This window comes from Xiphophorus maculatus, chromosome 23, assembly GCF_002775205.1.
Source record: "Xiphophorus maculatus strain JP 163 A chromosome 23, X_maculatus-5.0-male, whole genome shotgun sequence".
Classification (NCBI taxonomy): domain Eukaryota; kingdom Metazoa; phylum Chordata; class Actinopteri; order Cyprinodontiformes; family Poeciliidae; genus Xiphophorus; species Xiphophorus maculatus.
In genome coordinates, this window is record NC_036465.1 from 22,509,780 (window position 1) to 22,530,348 (window position 20,569).

The 20,569-nt window shown below is 40.0% G+C and overlaps 2 protein-coding genes across 4 annotated transcripts in view; both read right to left on the bottom strand.

Annotated features, from left to right (window-relative positions):
* The window catches only part of LOC102226455 (transcription factor COE1), a 79,450-nt gene extending 75,824 nt beyond the window's left edge, over window positions 1-3,626 (bottom strand). For 2 of the 3 annotated variants that reach the window (XM_023328609.1, XM_023328608.1), the window contains exons 1-2: window positions 1,711-3,619; window positions 681-837 (exon numbers count right to left, since the gene is read on the bottom strand). In XM_023328609.1, coding sequence (XP_023184377.1) covers window positions 681-837; window positions 1,711-1,844 — 291 coding nt within the window. In that variant the 5' untranslated portion in view covers window positions 1,845-3,619. Of the gene's footprint in view, window positions 1-680; window positions 838-1,710 lie in introns of all 3 variants that reach the window. The other variant, XM_023328610.1, reaches the window with a different exon arrangement.
* A 12,192-nt stretch (window positions 3,627-15,818) lies between these two features.
* LOC102220488 (interleukin-12 subunit beta-like) lies at window positions 15,819-18,946 on the bottom strand. The gene is made up of 8 exons (XM_005795424.3): window positions 18,882-18,946; window positions 18,449-18,536; window positions 17,605-17,886; window positions 17,198-17,303; window positions 16,813-17,054; window positions 16,531-16,703; window positions 16,288-16,409; window positions 15,819-16,001 (listed from the first exon to the last, which is right to left on the bottom strand). The coding sequence occupies exons 2-8, from the start codon at window positions 18,534-18,536 to the stop codon at window positions 15,941-15,943; spliced, it is 1,074 nt and encodes a 357-aa protein (XP_005795481.1). The 5' UTR covers window positions 18,882-18,946; the 3' UTR covers window positions 15,819-15,940.
* Window positions 18,947-20,569: the final 1,623 nt, after the last annotated feature.

The window sequence follows — 20,569 nt, forward strand, 5'->3', positions numbered from 1 at the left end:
ACCTTATTAATGACATTAAAAAAAAACAACAACTAAGAATACAAGCTAATTAATAATTCACATTTTAATTCAATAAAATCATCATCAACTCATTGTGACCGGGGTGAAACCAGACGCACCAATTAAAAACTAATTCTGATGTTTTACTGTTTACCACAGTGACGTTTAGAAAACGCGGTGACTGGTGACATCTGCAAGCTTCAAGCTGTAAGAGGAAAACAAAACATAAAATAAAAAACAAACCAAAAAAAAAATCCACCAGGAGCGGAAACTGAGAACCAAAGGTCCCAAACTGGACAAAAAATAAAATAAAGTAAAATAAAAATAAAATCCAAAAATGAATACGGAATTGCTTCAAATTTGATCAAAACATAATCAGCAGTAATAAGAGATCTGTGGTGCTTTCGTAAGCCACAACTAAAAATCACATCAGGGAAGCCTTCAAGGAAGAAATGATCCCTGCTGTGTGACTCTGCCTACTTTGTTAACGCACGTCTGGCAATTTATCACTTTGACTTAACAGCTTTATATACACCGTCGCAGGAATCAGTGGCTCAGACGCGCGCGTCGTTCCTCATTTTTGGTTGGTTCATCTCTAAGCGGTTCATCCGTTATCAGTTATATTTTAATCGCCTTTTTTTCTTTAATAAGAGAGAGACAATTAAACGTTCTAAACTCACCTTTTCCTTCTCCACAAAGTCGACAAACGTGGTCCGCTCTATTTCCACCGGCTGACCCTGTCTGTCGTACAAAGCCAGGACGAAGTGGAAGAAGTTGGACTTGCGGAGGTTGGAGGGCGGCTGCTTCTCGAAGTGCGCCCGAGCGAGACCCACTCCGCTGCGGACACAGGCGAAATAAGCAAAAAAATATCAAATTAAATCAAGCTAAACGGACGGGAGCGAAAAGGTTTGCATTTAATAAAAGTACAAAAACAACAACAACGAAAAACAACAACATAAAAATTTACCGCGCCAACTGATTCAGTTGCTTGTCCCCAATGTTTGTATCCAAACTTAAAATTATTAGGTGAGACGTGCACAATTTAATTTAATTAGTTCATTAAAATCGAACAATTTAATTGAGATGTTAAATTTGAATGCAGGCAAAAAATAATTAAAAAAAAAAAAGTTAAATATACCGAGTGCTATGACTGTCATAATATGGACAAGACAGATGTAGGCCTGTTGTAAATAAGCACCGGAAACGTCGAGATTTTGATTGAAAACAAACAAAAATCTAGTATTCTCGCGATGCATGCAAACTTTTAAAAACCCGCGAGGAAAGCTGCTTCTTCTCAACGCAAAAAATAAATAAGCAAATCACTGCGAACTGAGAGGTCCAAGCCAAAACTCACAGCTGAGTTTTTGCACTAAGAACTTTGGGGCCAAAGACGCATTTAAACGCCTCGTGTTGGAAAGTCTGTCAAACAGTTCCGAAACGCGTCTGAAACAAGTCGGATCCGAGGTGAAAAATAAATAAATAAATAAATAAATAAACAAAAAACAACAACAGCAAAAAAAAAAAAAAGTTGAGATGCCAGCGGGACCTGAGGTTATCCCACCACTGCGTCCTCTGGGGACGTGTTCTGCCCCCAAGTGAATCCGCCGCTCCGTCTTTAAACGCCGCATATCACAACGCGCTTTGCTCTCCACCCGCTGTGGTGCCAGCGCGGCGGAGCGCGGCGCAGCGCCTCGTCCGCCTCGGGCTCACCTCTGGGCGGCTGTGTTGGCGTCCAGCACTCCGGCGCCCTGCATCCATGTCCGAACCGCGTTCATCCCGGCCACCATGGGCTCCTCTTTCATACTACTCCCACTCCTCTGGATGCTCTCGTGGATGCCAAACATCAAAACGCACCTTCACTCTGTCTCTCTCCCCTCTCTCTCTCTCTCTCTCTCTCTCACTCTCACTCTCTCTCTCTCTCTCCTCTCTGTCGCTATCCTCCTTTTCCCTCTCTTCTCTGCCTCCCCTCCTCGCCTCTCGGCGTCTCCCTTTGATAGCGCTGTCACAGGAGCAAAGTGGCGTGGGTCTATTCCACTCGGTGTTTAGACGCGCGCGTTCCACTCAAAGTAAACAAAAGACGCGACATGTGGGGAAGAAAAAGGGGAGCTGTCAGCATCCAGGGTTAGCTGCTCCTCATGTTGAGGGAGAGCGGGAGGCAGCAGCTGCGAAGAGGAGCGACGTGAGAGCGATGAAAGGGGGAAGCGCAGGATGAGAGTGCGCGCTGAGCCGGCGACAGTCCCCCCCCCCGCCTCTCCTCCTCGGATCAAGGTACAGCTGATAAAAACAAAAACAAACAACAAAACAAACAACAAAAAAAAGAAAGAAAGAAACAAGCAAAAATGTCAGTTTTTGCAACAAACAGGCCAAAGATGAAACAGGTTTCTCTCTTTGCTCCGTCGCTTTCAAAGCAAAAGTCCTCCTTCCGGCTCAGATGGATAAAACGGAAGATTAGCGCAATTAAGAAGGCAGTCCTGGGTATATCCGCCGCTCGGCAGCGCCCGCTCCTGCTCGGGTGATTTGCGCTCTTTTCGCTTCCCCTGAGGAATCACTTCGGACCATCTCTGGGATGCCAAGCAGGAGAAACTATAGTAAGGCGAAAGGGGGCGTGGTTTCTGGGAACGCCTCTTTCCCTCCCGAGCTCCGGTAATGACACGGACAATCAGCTGCCCACCAACCCGACCGGAGCGCGCCCTGTCCCCGCCTCGCTCCGGCGCAAACGTCCCGCCCCAGCCACTCAAATCTCGAAGCCGTCCGCGCGCGCCCCGCTGCGAGTGCGTGCGTCTCGGCGGGTGCGCATGCATGCAGTGTTTTGACTGCGCCTCTGTGCTTTGCAATTAATGTAGCTGTTCACGACAAAATCAAACACCAACTCATGGGGAGGACATCAATTTAATCCCTGCAGTTCTCACACTGAGTCTGAAGTAAGGAGAAGACCCGGGGAGCTTGTTGGAACATCTTTTCCCTGCCGCGATTTCACTTCAGCTCACATAGGGAGAGGCAAAAAATAATGATAATTGAACAGATGTTTAACTGAGTATTAGAAAAAATATAAATATATATATTTTTTTCCTCTCTCGTTTTCTAAGGAGAGGGAAGCGCATGCGTTAACGGGAGACTTGCGCCCAGATTCATTGGCGTTTAAGTGGGAATACACCAGACAGGGGCAGGATGAGAAGCTGACATTATGCATGCTTGTTCTTTGAAAAAAACACAGAAGCATTTCAAATTCAGTGTTGATTTTTGCTACTAGAGCTTCAGCAAGCTGTGCTGAGCAGTCCAAGTTCTCAACTCTGGCAGATTAGGAGCTTAAGAAAGTTTACATGGTGCCAAACGCTGCGCACAGTTTAGTTTTCTCTCTCTCTCTCTCTCTCTCTCTCTCTGTTTCTCAGTCGGTTGGTTTGAAATTAGCTCTTACTAGATGCACTTCAATTCTTGAGGGACTGTATGCTATAAATCCAGAATAAATACGAGGATTACATGCTAAACTGTGCTAGGCCGTGTTCAAAAAATAAGTGCTGAAAAAACCCCCCAAAAATTAACAAAATTTGCATGCTCATGGAAGCGTAAAACTGTACAGTGGTTGACATCTTTTTGCTCTGTTTTTTTTTTTTTTTTGCACAGCAGAAAGCAGAGCGCAGAGAGAGGGTGTTATCTTTGTCATCATTTCTCGCTGTTGCACTGTAAAAAGGATTTTGTTTAATAATTTCAATTTTAGTTAAACATTTTTGCTTGTAAATGTAATGCTTAATAATGGTTAAAACTCTTTGTTGTGGTACATCCTGCACACATATTTTGATTAGTTTAACTACACAATATGGTCTACTGTTTTTTTTATGTTGTGTCCATTGAGGCTGATATACTTATATGAGTGTTATTACGGAACAATGTCAACATAATAAACATTAAGAACTAATAAAAGCCCATATGGCTCATAAACTGTGTGTTGGAGAAGCGGCTTTTTATCTAGCTTTAGCTAGTTTAGCAGCAGTGCTAATGCTAACGTAAAGCTGAACTTCTGAACTCTCAGGCAGTCATGGATAAAATAACGGAATATTCTAGGCGTAGATGTCAGCAATACATTCACATATAACAATACAATTTTTTTGATGTAAAGTTTGATACTCTCGGTATTAGCTAGTTTAGCAACACAGCTAATGCTAGATCCGAAGTAGCTAGCAAGATCAACATTTTTACCCCAAAGCAGCTGTTGCTTGTGGGCAAAACACAAACGTGAAAAATCTTGAAATGCCAAACTTTTAGAACAGATTTAGGTCTTTTACTATTTCTTTAAAGTTGTATCACTTAACCAGTACAGCACTAATGCTAAGTCAAACTTAGCCATTTGGGCTTCTTAACCCTGAGACAGGTTTTTCGAATTAATTAGCCGTGGTTATGAGTTATTTATTAACATAAATATTGACTAAAATCTTTGAAATTTCACTAACCAGCTTTGTTTCTTCATAACATGGCATGACCATTCTATATTTTTAAGGCTTTAACTAGTTTTATTAGCATTTTAGTGGTTAGCTTAGAATTTATTTAGGTATAATTTAGTTGCTAAACTGATGAATATCCTGCACAAAGAGTCAGAATAAAATCCACCAATATAAAAACGCCACTATTAATTAAGCTTCAACAGTTTGTTTTATTAGTCCATTAAAGTCATTTCTAAATGATCAAATGAAATATTCTGGAGGTTATGCATCAGCTAAATTCAGCTAAATGTTAAAAGATGAAGCTAATAAAGTCTGTTTTATTAGTCCCTACTGTGTCAGATGAAAATCTAAAGACAAACTACTGACAGCATTCACGCTTTGCGATAACAGACTAAAAAAAAAAAAGTTCAAATGCAATAACATTTATTTTTCGGTGGGGTTCGTTTTAAAATGATGTGCTTGCATCTCAAATGATGCAGCGATGTTGCGCCTTTCTCCAGACTATACCGCCGCTATTCTCTGCGGAGTCTGAGAAATAAATGCCATAAACGGTCAAGGTTAGACACCAAACCCCAGCAATCATCCCATCATTGTCTAGTCTGGAGCTGTTTATTTATGTCTCCTGCTGTGGGAGGAGAAATGTGAGCACCCTACCATTACACGATACAATAAATAGTGATAAATAAAAGCAACGGGGGATAAAATGTCTCTCTCTCTCATACACACGCACACACACACCCTCCTTCCGACGCACACACACATGCTACACAAGTCCAGAGCCATCCTTCAGCACATTTATTTGATTGCGGCCCCGGCCTTCGCCAGGATCTGTCCGCCTGGGTCGACATGGACACTGCAGGCCTCTGGGGGTGGCTTTATATTTAGATCCCCCTAACATCAACACAAACACACGCACACACACACACACACACACACACACACACACACACACACACACACACACACACACACACACACACACACACACACACACACACACACGCACACACCCCGACACAGACACCGTTAGTCCAAACATTGCCGTCTCGGTGTCCAAAAGCGGAGATGTCAGAAGCCAGGCCCGATGTTTCAGCCATGTTAATGCAACGATTCACTAACTGCACGGCAGCCACACACCTCGCAGAATATAGATCTGATCATTAGCTCCACGCAGATATGTGCGCACCATTTTAACCATGTGCTGACGCGCCTGTGCCTAAAGGGAACACCGCGATGCGTGTTGGGGGCTTTTAAAAAGCGTTAAAACTTGGAACATGTTTACAGCAATTTATGAGAAAAGGGTTGCGAGCTTCAGCCCCCCCCCCCCCACGCCCCTCCTCCCACCTTCCTTCTGTACAGCCAGATGATGTCGTAAATCAAGTGGCTTGGTTGATGTTATGCTCTGACCGAATTGAAACCTCGCAAAATAATAATTGATTAAGAAAAAAACAGTCAAGCACGGACCTTATGTCGAACAATATGCTCCTGAAGTGCCTGCATAAAAATACGTGGAGTATATTAAGTTTTTATGTTTAATTACATTGGGCAGAAATGATGTGTGAAAGAAAATATGTGTTCACAAATCTGCAGAGCTGCAGAGAAATGTAATAAATATAAACAGGGGAAAAAAACGAGTGATTTTACAAGCAGATCTCACCGTGGCAAAGGTGAAGTTTGCAACGCTGAAAGCGCGCTAACTCACCAGTAACCGATGCAATGCTGCCACCTCGTGGGCAGAAAAAGGCATTACAACAACTCGGGTTATTAACTTTTAAAAAGCATAATCGATTAAAGGCAGGCGTGCTAGGCGTGTAAATAGCTTCCACCTGCGCAGAGTGAGACTTCTGGGCCAAGCTGTAATGACCAGCTTACAAGGTCAGTTTGGGTTCATGTGGGTTTATCACAGAATGATAACAGAACTGGTCCTGTTGGCAACAAGCTAGGCTGTTTGCTCACAAACATCAGTTTCAAGGTGCTTATGCTCCAGAAGTCAACCTGTAACCCAGAAAATGAAACACTGCGGAACTTTACACATATGAATCAAATGCCTGACAAAAAACAAACAAACAAACAAACAAAAAAAAAACTTTCATCAACATCAGCCTGATTTGAGGAAATAACAGGTGAATTTATTAGGACAAGTGCGCATATCTTTCCCTTTAATCTGGCTAAAATTACACGTAGGCTCACCGCATCATGTACACATGTCGAAAACAGCATTTTGATTTAGGTTTGCCTTAAACTTTAGAGATTTAGTCTGGTGTGCAGCTGACTGTTGAATTGAGAGTGGACACCATGATAAGATTAAAAAAGGGCTGTCTAAGGTCTTCAGAAAGGAGACTGTCGTAGCTTTTTACTAGATTTAAATAGATCCAAAAATAATTAAAATCAGACATTCAGACATATGGAAGAAAGTGTGCAAAACTGGAGGATTTCCAACACAGAGAAGATCCCAATGGCTGGCCTCCTAAGCAGACATTGAAAGCAATTCAATCTGGAGAGACTCAGACGGAGATGAGAAGACAATTAGAAGAGTTTATTGACAAACAGGATTTAAAGTCTTTGGCGCTCGGGCCCCGGCTGGGGATAACGGTTATCGCAGCGTTAGCGATAGGCTTCAGATGAGCATCCCCGATGCTGTTAGGAACGTCATCCCCCAGGGCCCGGCACTGGTGGTGGAGGTTGAAGAAGGGTGCGGGCCTCAGGACCGGGCGAATGGAGGAGAAGGGGTGGTGGTGGGTTGAGCTCGGCTGGAGAGCGAAGGACGCCATGAATGAAGGTCCTTATCAGCTGGGACTTGGTCGGTGATTGGACGTGACGTGGCTTGGTCCGGCGTTGATAGGTCGACGATTGTGGGCAGGTCGCTTCAATTAACGGGTCCCGGTGGGGATAAAAGAGTCTTCCAGTTTGAATTTGCGCCTAGGCTTCATAACACAGTAAGCCAAAAACTCTAAAATGTTATCTCAGGTCCCATAGCTGGCGGTGGTGTGGATGTGAAAGTGCATGCCTGTAGAATGAGAAAGAGGCAGCGGATGTTTAACTCTGATGGGAGAGAAACCTTGGCTTTCTGACAACCACAAAAGCCAAAGAGATGTAAGCACTAGAGAGGATTTCTGGAATAATTCTGTTTGAACAGACAGATCTAAAGTGGAATCAGTGGTTCTTCAAGTTATGCCAGAAAAAAATAAAATAAAATAAAATACTGTGTTTTTTGTTGTTGTTTTGTTTTTTAACGATTTTGTAAGTCAAAGTATATATGGTGGATTGATTTAAACATTCTGAAGTGGTCAATTATAAGGAAGACTTTGAGTGTCAAAGGAATTTACCAGAAAATTTCAAGCTGACTTGATTTTGTTATTTGTGCCGTGAATGAATCCCCATCTTCTTTTTGAGTCGGCTTTCTGTGCCCGAGCATAAACGCAGCGTTTTTCTTGATCGAGGGGACAGACGGACTGTTCATTGTGAATTAGTTTTCATAATGACTAAAACACTAGTTTCTGTCAAAGGGATTGAAAGGACACCATTTGTGAAACTCTGTGCTAACCCTGACCTCATCTTCTCTGTGATATTTAAAATGAAGAATTAATTCCCGTTCGCAGACATATATTTGAACACCACATCATTTTGTCAGGCTTTTATGGAAATCAGTTATATCAAGCTAGAATGTGAATATCATACAAATATTTGTGAGACAGTCTAACTATTAACCCAGGATGTGTTAATAATGTTTATACTTTGTACACCATCTTTGCTGGTGTAAAAATTGTATTCTTGTACTACTGACTTATTTGTATTCAATACAATATTACTGAACCATGATTACAGTTCTTTTTTTAAAGATCATGTCAAAAACTAAAAGAAAAAATATTCTGTTTAAATAGGAAGAGAAAAATAAAATATGAGTTTGATATTTTTTGTTTGGTTGAAATCTTTTCTAAGGCACTAAACCTTTCAATTAAAGAGATTAATAAGATTTTTATCCATACAGCTGCCTCAGTGCCTTACAATGATTATACACTGTTAGACCTTTTATTGTAATTTTACAGTAACTTACTGGCAACACTGTTGCCAGCAAGTTCCTGTAATTACCATTCTACAGTACCTTTACTGGCAACACTGTTGCCAGCAAGTTCCTGTAATTACCATTCTACAGTACCTTTACTGGCAACACTGTTGCCAGCAAGTTACTGTAATTACCATTCTAGAGTACCTTTACTGGCAACACTGTTGCCAGCAAGTTACTGTAATTACCATTCTAGAGTACCTTTACTGGCAACACTGTTGTCAGTAAGTTACTGTAATTACCATTCTACAGTACCTTTACTGTTATATTTCACAGTTAATTTTTACTGTGAGTGTGCTTTACAGTTATAACTGCTTTACTGTAATTGTATTTTATAGGAAAGCTGGTCTACTGTAAACTTATTTCACAACATAATGTCAGAGTTTTACTGTAAATTAAAGTTTACATTTTTTTAATATAAGAATATTTTACCATAAACCGAAAAATTTCATAAAAGAAATTTTAGTCCAAGTACTGTGAATAACAGGTATTTATTTTCAGCAGATTTGTAGAAATAAAATCCATTTACATATTCACAATGTCACAATACAATATAATGTGCTATAAAACAACAAAACCATAGAACACATTTCCTACATCAGAAGAACTTTTATTCCATTCGTCAAACAAAATCAGTGGGATCCATCTTGTGGAAGCTGAACTGTAAAGAACAAGACAGACAATGTGGGAGGTCATGAGATGGTCAGGAAGTTATCTACATTTTCAAATCGACAGGAAGGTTGACAAATTAAGCTGAAGTGACAATGTTCACATGCATAAAATCTTTGTCATAAAGCAGCATTAAGTTGATAATTTGTTTTAAAAAAATCAATTGGACTGAAGTGATAATAGAAGCTGCATAAAGAATGAGCAGGACTGGCTTCACTTCAGGTTTTTGGATTGTTTATGGCAAAAGCAGTCAGTCAGTCAGTCTTCAGTAATCCAAAAGATTGCGTACTACAAATGTCCCCAAGGGGACAATGAAGTACAACAATCTTTTTAGTCATTTTGTTGGTGCTGACAGATTACTGCAAAGGTGTGCCTAATAAACTGAAAACTGCATAGTATAAAAATACACCACACTTAAACGACTACACACTTATACATTTCTGTGATTTATTAAGAGATGCAGCGACATCCACTTTTTACCACGGACACAGAAAAGATGCAGGCTACTCTAAAGGGCTATTGTGTAGGAATCACATGCCATGTATAAATAATCATTAAAATCATATTAAAAAGGTTAAAGTAAAGTCAGAGCATGCAAGATAGGAGGAAAAGACAACAAAATAATAAACATTTACATTTGGTAAAATACTTACCTAGTTGGAAGTCCTCCATTCAAATTCAGCAAGTCGTTGGAAGAAGGTGGTGATCTGGGAGTTGACACTGACTACTTTCCTCTTGACAAGACTTCCCGTCTTGTACCGACTTTGGCTGTGCATTTGGTACCAACATCTGGATTGATCCTCACAAAGAATCTTTTAACAGAAATAAAATATATTAATTGTAATTTTTAATGAAGACGTACAATACAGCAATCAGCTATGGTTCTTCACCATCAGTCAAACTGTCATTAAATTTAATTCATAAATGGCTTGGTGTAGAGTACTTGCCGTTGTATCATCTCCAGCGTGGTGGATGCTGACTCCTGATACTCCAGATTGAAGACATAATATGACCCAAAAAAGACAGCAAGGACGCTGGCAAAGTCATGTAGTTGCTCAGGCTCGAAAAATACCTTCTCCTCCATACTGACCATCCACCGGGTTGCAGACATCAAGCTATTTCCTAAAATAGACAAACCCTTGTCAGGCTAACGCTAGTGAGTAAAAGTACAGACTACCATAACAATTACATACATTGCTACAAAAAAATTATAGTGATAGAAAATATTCCTCATGATTACCCTTGGTGTAGTGGGTAAGGTCATTTCCATTTCAACAGACATCTTGGTGGAAGATACCTTTAAAACATAAAAGGAATACTCTCTTAAATATGAATTACTGGTAGTAATTTATATTTAAAGGGCCAGTTCACCCAGATTACAACAGGTTTTTGAGAACCTCATCCCGGAGACTAGACTAGACTTTACCCCTACATCCTGCTACCACTCTGAAACAGCGGATGTGAATGACAGTTTGTGGGGCTAAATGCATTTTTTAAAGCATTACATTCCACAAGTACAGTTCCACAAGTGTTCAGTCTGACTTCTGCAATGGCGGTGACTCCTGTGCATGTGGGACCTGAATGCAGAAAATGTTCTGAAGGAAGCAGGACATTGCTCTATTCCACATGCAAACCAATAACTAGCTGTGTGTTGATGTTTCTTCACATGACTACAAAATTCTGTAAATTCTGAAGTACAAATGCTGCAGAATTTACACCTGTACATAGTTGCACCTGTTAGTACTGACTTAACTTTAAATTTGCAGGAGCATGGTTTAAACATGTGAACAGTCCTTATATGTAACCAGGGTTGGAAATTAACTTTTTTGGTCCACCTGCCACTGTGGCTGAACAAACTCAAAAAATAACAGAAACTACTTTAATGTTTTTCAACCTTTGTCCTCATTTACAGACTCTTATACACTATGTTGGAGATGTAATGGTACTTTAGCAGGCTAACCAGCTGTAGCAAGCTCAAAGTTATAGATTAGGTTAGCTGCTCCTCTACATTTCCAGACTATTTTGTGGATTCAAATATGTTTGAAGAGCTGTCTTTTTACCTGTTGTCTTGTCTTTTGAAGAGATGAAGCTATGTTAGCAGGACAGAACTGCACAGAAACTTGGAGGGAAAAAGCTTGGGAGTTAAAAAAAAGGTCATCTGAAGAAAAGGAAAAAAAAGAACAATGTTAGAAATTCATCCTTGCTGACCTACTGTAGCTAATCTGCACTTTTAACATTTGCAAGATCATGGTTTAAACAAATGAACAGTCATTAGATGTAACAAAAAAAGGGGGCGGGGGGAGGATCAATTATTAGTTAAGGTTATATTGTTCGACAAAGGATGTAACAACAATGCTAACAGACACTCAGCACTGAGCTCATCTCAACCTAAAGCCGCCCGAGGAAGATTAAGCGGCAAAAGTCAAGCTAAAACCTTCAACGGTAAAATTAGCACCTTAGCTAACGTTAATTCCGAACCAGCTCAAAAAATAACACCATCATATTTCCTTTTCTTTCACCTCATTTACAGACATGTAACTTATAAGGTTGCAATATGCCAGTTATATAAAACACCAGAGTTAGTAACGTAAAGGTAACGTTATTTTACCAGGCTAACCAGCACAAACGAGCTCATGCTATAATGCTAACTTATAGCATGATGCTATAAGTTACGTTAACTCCATCTAAAATGTACATTTCCAGACTAGGCTTTGGCTTCAAACAGTTTTCTAAGAAGTGTTTTTTTACCTGTCTTGAAGAGCTGAAGCAGTGTGAGCCCACAGCACGGAGACAGAGCTGCACTTGGACTTGGAGAGAAAAAGCTGGTTGGAAGCGAAGCCACGCTTGATAAACTGCATATTAATGTTAGCTAGGATGTGAAAAAAACAAAAGTACATGCTCTCTTTCTGCCTTAAAAATATGTTAACCAGTAAAGGAGTAAAAATACAGAAACAGGGAACCACGATGAAGCAGCTATGATGACCGTTGGAAATCAAATATAATTATTTCTGTATATTATAAGTACAGTACCACTACTGTAATGTGTAAACAGTAAATTACTGCAAATTCAAAACATACAGTAAGTTACTGTAATACTATGTACTTTACCCATAATGCAATGCAAATTACAGTAACTACTTGTAAAGATGTCTTATGGTAGTTTTACTGGGCATTTTGTGGTATTTAACTGTAAAAAATACAGCAAAGGCTAACAGTGTACATACCCCTGGAACTTTTCACATTTTGTCTCTTTAAAAACAAAAAAACCATCATGGACCTTTTTTTTCCCCCCAAAGTGCTGTATGTACATTTTTACAGTTCTGTTTTATGTTTATCACTTAGCCGACATCAGAAAACAACAGCTGTCAGAGAAATCATGTGACTTTTGTTGTTACGTTATGGAAAAACCATTCACAGTGTCTTTACAGTACAATCAAATACAATTTAAGCAACATTTTCAGTAACTGTTTTGAGAAAATAACATACTGTACATCTGCTAAATTTTCCTCAATATGAAAACATATCTGAAGATGATAATTGTTTTTACTTTAAATTTAGAGAAATAACTGAGACAAAAATCCAATTATTTGAGGAGCTCTTTCAAAAATATATTACCCAACTTCAGCAACAACTTCATTTTGAACAAAATGTTTCTCCATATATTCTCCGTATTTATTTTAACTTACTGCATAGTTACAAGAAAACTGGAGGAATAAAGGCAGGGATATTTCCCAAATAATATGTCAAGGGTGAACCATTAAACATGAAAAGGCCAAGGGGACTCAGAATTAGCTCCTCTTTTTGTCATCTGGCCTTAAAGGGGTTAGATCACAAGGCCTTTCTGTGTATAGATGGGGAAGTGAGGAGTGTGTTCACCACAACCTCCTGACCCACGGAGTCATTCAAAAAATGAACATTGCAGGTGCGAGGTTGTCTGTTTGGGCTTTCCTCCCATGTGAGGTGGAAAGTCGGTACAGGTCGTATCAATGTGACTGCCTAATTAGGAATTTTTCATCATCTAGATCTGATTTTATTTCAGAACGACAAACACACATTTTGGTGTAATGTCCTTCTGTGTTCATCCATAACAAAAAGTCCCCTTGTACTGAGGAAGGAGGCTTAAAAATCACAAATTAGCTCCACTTCTCCAAACTTATGACATCTGTAAAATGAAAGATTCAAATTAAAGCAATTTTCTGTTTTGTAAGAGAAAATGAGTTATCATACTGATTTTTAGAACGAAGGTTTAAACTACATAATATCAATGTGTATATATGTAGTTGGGAAGCTAGAAATGTGGAAAGGAAACTATATTGCTGCAACTTTTTGAAGACTGTCGTGAATAAATGTAGATTTTTTCTTATGTTTGAAGAACTGAAACGTTAATAATGCGTGGGAAACTCAGAACAAGAACAATATTTGTTTTAAATAAAATTTTAAAAAACCCTCTGATCTGTCAGTTAAAGTGTGTGGGGATGCTCTATTTGGACGACATATCCAGGATTACAGCAAGCAGTGAACATTCTTTAAATCTTCCACTCTGCCTGTATCCCACTAACAATAAAATCTCAACTCCAGCTTAAAGACCAGTGAAGTCTCAGACATCATCCAGCAGTTCGAGCTTCCTTCTCTGTTACTCCTGCTCTGAGCCTTCAGCATCTCCTTGTCAGCTGTTTACTTTAAGCATCATTTCAGGCCTACAAAGACCAACCCAGGTCAAAAACTTCTGCGTATTCTATTGGGATTTTATGTGACAGACTGACACCAAGATAAACTCAGAAAATTGAGGCACTTTTATGCATCTCTCTTGGGTCAGTACTTTGTAGCGCTACTTTTCACTGCAGCTGAAAGCCTACTCAGAGACGTCAGTCCGCAACGTGACCGTCACGGTTTAGAGCCTTTGCCGCAAGTCTTTCCATTCTTATAGGAACAAAAACTAAATGCCATGAGAACCGAAAAGCATCTTTAAAAAGACATGGTCTTTACCAGTGAGCACATCTACAGTCTGAAATGTTGGTTCTTCTTGACAAAAATAATTCAAGCTTAAATTAGATGGATTATGTCTCTGCACTGCAACTTCAAGTCCTCCCACAAATGCTCTCTTGGATTTAGGTCTGGACTTTTTCTGGGCCATTTTAACACAAAAATATTCTTTTTGTTAGTCTATATCTTTTTCTTTTTCCTCCGTGCATTTAGCTCCATCTATATGTGAACAACACCATCAGGCAAGGCGGGTGAAGTGTCTTGCCAGGGACACAAACGACGAGGGCAGGTGGACCGGGAATCGATACCACCATTGCCCCGTATATATAATGCTATGTACACTCATACTGAATAAACAGAAAATAATTTAAATATGCACAGAGACTTCTAGATGTATTGTGGTATTTTAGAGAAAAAAAGAAACCTGACATCTGCTATGTATCTTGACAAACTCACAAGTCACTCATGATTGACATCTGCACTGTTCATGGCAAAGAGTCTGTCATGAGGTACGGTGTGAGGCAGACGCTTGTAGACCCAGGTAAGATGAGCGATGAAGGTTTAATGTTAAATAATCCAGAAAACATAGTCCAAACACCTGGCAGCACAGCTGAGCAGAGCGGAAGCCAAGGTTCAACCCTGGTAGCAACAGGTGAACCCAGTGGACATAGCAACAGAATAACGCTGACAAGGACCCGACAAAGACACAGACACACAGGTGACACTAAATACACAGGAGGGTAATCAGGGAACGAGACACACCTGGGAACTAATCAAGGGGAAGACAGGACAACATGGAAACTCAAAATAAATACATAGAAAAACACAGATCCTGACAGAGTCGTCATAACTAGGCTGTCTTGGTCACAGCTCACACACTTAGTTAACACTGCAGTGATTCAATGAACTCTGGCCTAAGCAGTCATGTTACTGGTGACCTCTGATTTGATGAAACATCAAAAACGAATCAAAGGTTTGAGGTCGCACAAAGAGTGTTACTGAAAATATTGTCGGCAGTGATAGACGCTGAAACATTTGAGCCATGAGTGCTTTCATTTCTTTAAAGGGTAAAGTGCTGCAGTTAGATCATCAAAGCTACTATTGCGTTGTAGTATGAGAGCTTCCTCTCACGGGATATTTGAGGAACCATGTCTGAGCTCAGTTTTCATATTACGTTACTATTGATAGAGGGAGTGTGATGTCTGCTCTATTATGTCACTGCCCTATTTGCCTGTTTCCCTCAAAGCTCTTTTTATGACAGAACTGGCAGAACAAACGGCATTTCTCATAAACGTGATTTGGTGCCGTGTATAGAAAGTGTTATATGAAGCTGGAAATGTCTGATGATGGTAAATGTTCAACAAATACAGTTCAAAGTGCACTGTCATAAAAAAGGGAGTGGAGTTTCAATAAAAAAACAAAACAAATAGTCTGGCTGTGACTTATTTGGTTTGGGAAAAGGTGTAAAACCCAAAGCAGCAGACGTCATGGGCACCAATTGTCCAAAAAAAAAAAAATGTCTAGCTGTCTCTAAAATACAAGAATTGTGCAAATAAAAAAAATAAATTAAATTCAGTTAAATAAAATAGTTAGTCCTGGAAGCTCGATTATAGCAACTGCAACATTGAAAGAAATGCAACACATCAAAAACGGTGAAGAAAATCAAGCAACTTTGCGACCTTGTTTTATTAAATTATATATTAATAACTTATAGCTTACAAACGATGCACTATTTAATAAGTTAAAAGTGGGACAAACAGTATAGGATGTCCACTAGGATCCTCTTTCCTCAAGTTGTATCATTCATTGCTGCTGTTCCCTCTTTCTGTTTCCCCTCATCCCTTTTCAATCTGTAACAGAAAGACAATAAATTACTCACTCAACGTCAACACACCAAAGTTTCTGCAGAAACTAAAAACAGTGTGAAAACCACACAGGGACACATGTTGGCAGGTACCCAGGTACAAAAAGCAGAAGTAAGCCAGTTTTGAATTACAGCTAATATGAAGATGTGTGCAGTTTTACTGGGAGGAAGAGAAAAGTGTGACATGCAGAGAAACGGTGATGTCAGAATGTCTCAGTTTCACAGAGGGGATGGAGGTGGAGGAGGGGGGGTCACCACTGAGAGGCACTAACCTGACGTGGGTCCATTCGCTCCACTCTGAGTCACAGAGCGCATCCTTCGCTCGGACACACACAACCTTAATCTTTTGCTTCACTTTAAGCTGGCAGACGTCAGAGGAAGACAATGTCGAGGTCTAGAAAATACACATAAAATAATAAAGGCTATGTATTGTTTCTCTAATCATTTGATCCATTATAAATTTTTTTTTTTTTTTTACACTGCTTTAACTCATCCACTGTAGGAATCATTTTTACCTTTGAGTGCTTCAGCTCTGTGCATGGGTTTTCACACTTTCTGCATTGACGGCTGAACTGTGAGACCTGGAACGTCAGAGGGAAGTAGGAGTACGGCGTGTTCCAGGAGCTCGGGTAACTCCACTCTACCAAGGTTTTGTTCACCTTGCTAATCCTCACCTTGTCTGGTTTCACTGACCAGGGGTGGACGCGCAAACAAAAACAATACAAATTCAGAGCATCCAAACACATAGAGATTAGAAATCACATTCATAAAGCAAGGCAAAGCGACAAGCGTCTCACCTATTTCCGACAAGTAAAACCGCTTAGAGTAGCTCTCCAGCAGAAACTGATCGGTCCTAACAAAGACAGTGACCTGGACCTGCCGTCTCTCCTCGGCGTATGGGCAGTGCTGCCAGTCCAGGCAGGAAATACCAGACCCGCTGTCGTCCACAGAGCAGCTGAAGTTGCTCTGAGCTGACGAGCACATCCACTGGTGGCGACTGGGCTCCACAGAGCAGTGGCTGTTCTGGCCCTCAGACATGCTGAAATGGTCAAGTGAGTTTGTTCAGACCATGCAGAGAACGTCAAGAACAGGTATTAATAGAAGGTCTCACTGTCTACGGTAAGCAAAGTGTCAAATCTGAGAGCCAAAGACGGGCCACACCTGCAAGTAATGAGAACTTACCGTTGAGCTTTGATAAGTGCAGCTTTGCCAACACGATTGCTGTGCCATGTCCAAGAACAGCGAAACTCCCCGTTGTAGTTCTGAGTGGAACACTTCAAATAATCCTCTGATGAAACAAAAAAAGATGACAGGAGATGTTTAGGGCAGTGGTCTCAAACCTCTGTCCTCAAGGGTCAATGTCTTACAGCTTTTAGATGCCTCTCTACTTCAATATTTGCTTGTTAGAGCTCTAAGGGGCTCTAACAAGTAGTTTATAAGAAACTACCCCACTGCATGCTAGCGGGGTAGTTTAGCCATTTAGTTGAAGCGTGTAGGACAAGGGACACATGTAAAAGTTGCAGGACACCATCCCTTGAGGAATGTCATTTGAGACCACTGGTTTGGGATAGGACTGAGCAAGATAGTACCTTGCTGATTTTTGACAAGAATCCTCCTTCTCTTGGTTTCGTTATGCTGGATCAGGACCTCGGTGTAATTTAGGAGAGCTCCATCCGGGCTGTGGCACGTGTAGTTGCCCCCTCCCAAGCTTTCCACTAACCGCACCAGGTACCAGTTTCCTCTCTGCGCCTCCTCTGCTCCATTCTTCTTCCAAATGACGTCCTGGTTGTCGCTCGTCACAACATTCTCTGGCATCTCCAGGCAACTGATCGGCTGTTGTCCCGGATTGCCATCAACTTCCAGCACCAGAACTATGAGGAGGCAATCCCACACATATTCCGAAAAAGAAAAACGTGAGAGATACACTCAAAAAGACAAAATCATACTTGAAAGGAATTGAAGGGGTTTGAGCTTGATCACCCCAAACTATCAACCGGGTTGTAAGAAACTAAAAAAAAAACAAAAAAAAACAAATCTGATCTCATACACAAGTGCTACCATACTCAAGGTTAGCTATTTTTGAGGAACATGTTAATGTAAGAAATGGAAGAAAATAAAAATTTTCTGCATGTTGTGAATTAGCTGTAGTTCAGGGTAAGAGAGATTAAGACTAAAAGCACACTAAAGGACAAATGGAGTACGGTTAATGTGTTCTTTTTAATCCTTTTGAGCTTTGCACCCACTGGCAATGTAACACACTGAAAATTATGACATCCTTTTTGTCGTCTGTATAAATAATCATCTAAATGATAGATTTTAAAGAGACAAGAGAGTCAGTCGTCAAAATTGTTATTGTTATGTCATGTAATTGCGTTTCTAGAAAATTGTGCTTACAATAAAGAATTCGTATATTTTTCTAAATATGAACTATACCGTTTGGCTGGAGAGTCCAGTGACTTGTTGGATTTTGGCTACCGACCAGAAAAAATGCACACAGGATGCTGACGACAAACAGCTTCATCTGAATCACAAAAAGAAAGAATAAAAAGCATACAGAGACAACATGAATTAAAAAAAACAAAAACAATTACAAAATCAAAAAAATGCATAGAACACAATGTACCTTCCATAAAATTGATGCCAAGATTTATAATACAAGAATTTAAGTCAATGGACTGATATTTAGTTTTATCTGAAACCACAGTGACTGTTTCTTTACTTTTTATATATTTCTTAAAACATACAAATCCAGATCAATACGTTAAACATAATTCTTGCATGTAGCAGTGATTCATAATTACAAAAAAGTCAGATTTTTTTATTCAGTATAAGACTATTATTACAGGACAGTCTGAAGTCTACTGACCTTATTTTCAAGCCCCAGGTTTGATGGCTCTCCTGCCTTCCTCTCAGTTTTATAGGGTTCTCTCATTTTCATTTCCCTTTTGCCAGGAATAGAAAAAGTCCAACATCGTTTTCTATGCTTCTGGATTGTACGGAAGAGGATTAGCGCCACTGAAAAAAAAAAAAAAAAATTCAGTGTCCCAGAAAAAAAATTAAAAAATAATTCAGTGACCCAGAAAAAAAAAAAAATTCAGTGACTCAGAAAAAAACAAAGAAACCAGAGTTCTCTTCCGTAGGATTGGGAGGAAAATGATCGATGATTTTGTTACTCACTTCCACTAAAGTGTTTCACAGGGTGACTCTTTAAAGAGCGCTATTCTCGGGTTTTTGTACCCTCCAGTTTCCATGTGACCCGATGGATGATTGCCTACAGCAGTTCCACTTGGTGCCGTCCCTCCTTGTTTACTGTCAGGTTGCAAGGACGTTTATTTTTTCTTCCATTTTCATTTTGTTCAAAAATGAAAAAAAGAGCCATTTGTTTAGCTCGCAGCCAAACCAATGCAAGTATACCTGAACATATTAATGAACATACCGTATTTTAAACATAGCGCGTCCCGTATCTGTTCAGTACGGGATGCAAAATTCAACAGCCAAATACGGGACGATTCCGTATTTTACGGGTAAGCCTAATCAAGCTTGTTGGAAGCAGTGATGGTGAAAAGGCTTATCAGGTGCTGTGAGGAAGTATCTGAGTTATTGTGATCTGTCACTGAAGACTCATTCTGGTTTTGCAACAAATTTATGCATGAGGTGGGAGACATTGTCTAAAAGTGGTCAAAGGGGTTGTCCTAGGCCAGAGCTGAACTTCCTTTTGGGCTTATCTAACCACTTCCTCCAATCTGCAGATAAACTATAACAGACAACAACATGCAGAAGATGGTTAACCCCATCACAAAAAGGTCTTCAGGAGCATCTCATGCATGTTAATGCCATGATAATAATCATGAGAGCTGAAGGTGCTGCAAAGCTACGCATTACGGAACGACTACCCTGTTCTGAAACTGCACCATGAACAAAGCTGGGCTTTATGAATGTTTGGTCAGAAAAAAAAAAGAAGTCTTTAAAGAAAAAGCAGCATTATGCCGTAGGGGTTTCTTTCTTACCAGTAAGGATAGGGAAGTTAGCAATGGGGGAATAAGAATAACGCTGAACTGTCACATTGTCTTGAGCAAAACATTTAAGTTAAACATTTTTCTTTCTCTTCAAAGTTCTTGTTCTTGTAACGCTGAATTCTTTCACGTGACAAAATTTGTTTGTGAGCCAGTAGAGCATAGCCTGGTGGAAAATGCGCCAGCTATTCTGCCTCAAGCTATGGGCATAAATCCAAATGTATTCAACTGAAAGGCAGGCCTAGGAAGGTATGCAACTTTAACTGATGATGTTTACTTGTTTCCCCAACTGCAAATACTTAAATATAAGTAAAAGGAATGTTGTGTTAATAATCCAACACAAACCATGGTAAATCTGTGTTTGCAGTCATTCCTTTGCTCTTTTTGGTTATTTAGCCTCTCTAGAACCCTTAAAACAGTCACACCCGATCAGTCCACAATCTCCCATTTACCATCTCATCACTTATAAATTCTGCTCAGTAAGTGTTTAGAAGGAGTTAACTTCAGAAGACTAACTAGAGTATAAATCAAGATGCTTCGA

Bases quoted from the DNA above. Each gene is read 5' to 3' on its own strand.
- LOC102220488 (XM_005795424.3), bottom strand. From the start codon at position 18,536: ATGAAGCTGTTTGTCGTCAGCATCCTGTGTGCATTTTTTCTGGTCGGT. The intron at 17,304-17,604 runs GTACTATCTTGC...TTGTTTCATCAG, and splicing joins TCTTGTCAAAAATCAGCAAG to AGGATTATTTGAAGTGTTCC. The intron at 17,055-17,197 runs GTAAGTTCTCAT...TGACCATTTCAG, and splicing joins GCACTTATCAAAGCTCAACG to CATGTCTGAGGGCCAGAACA.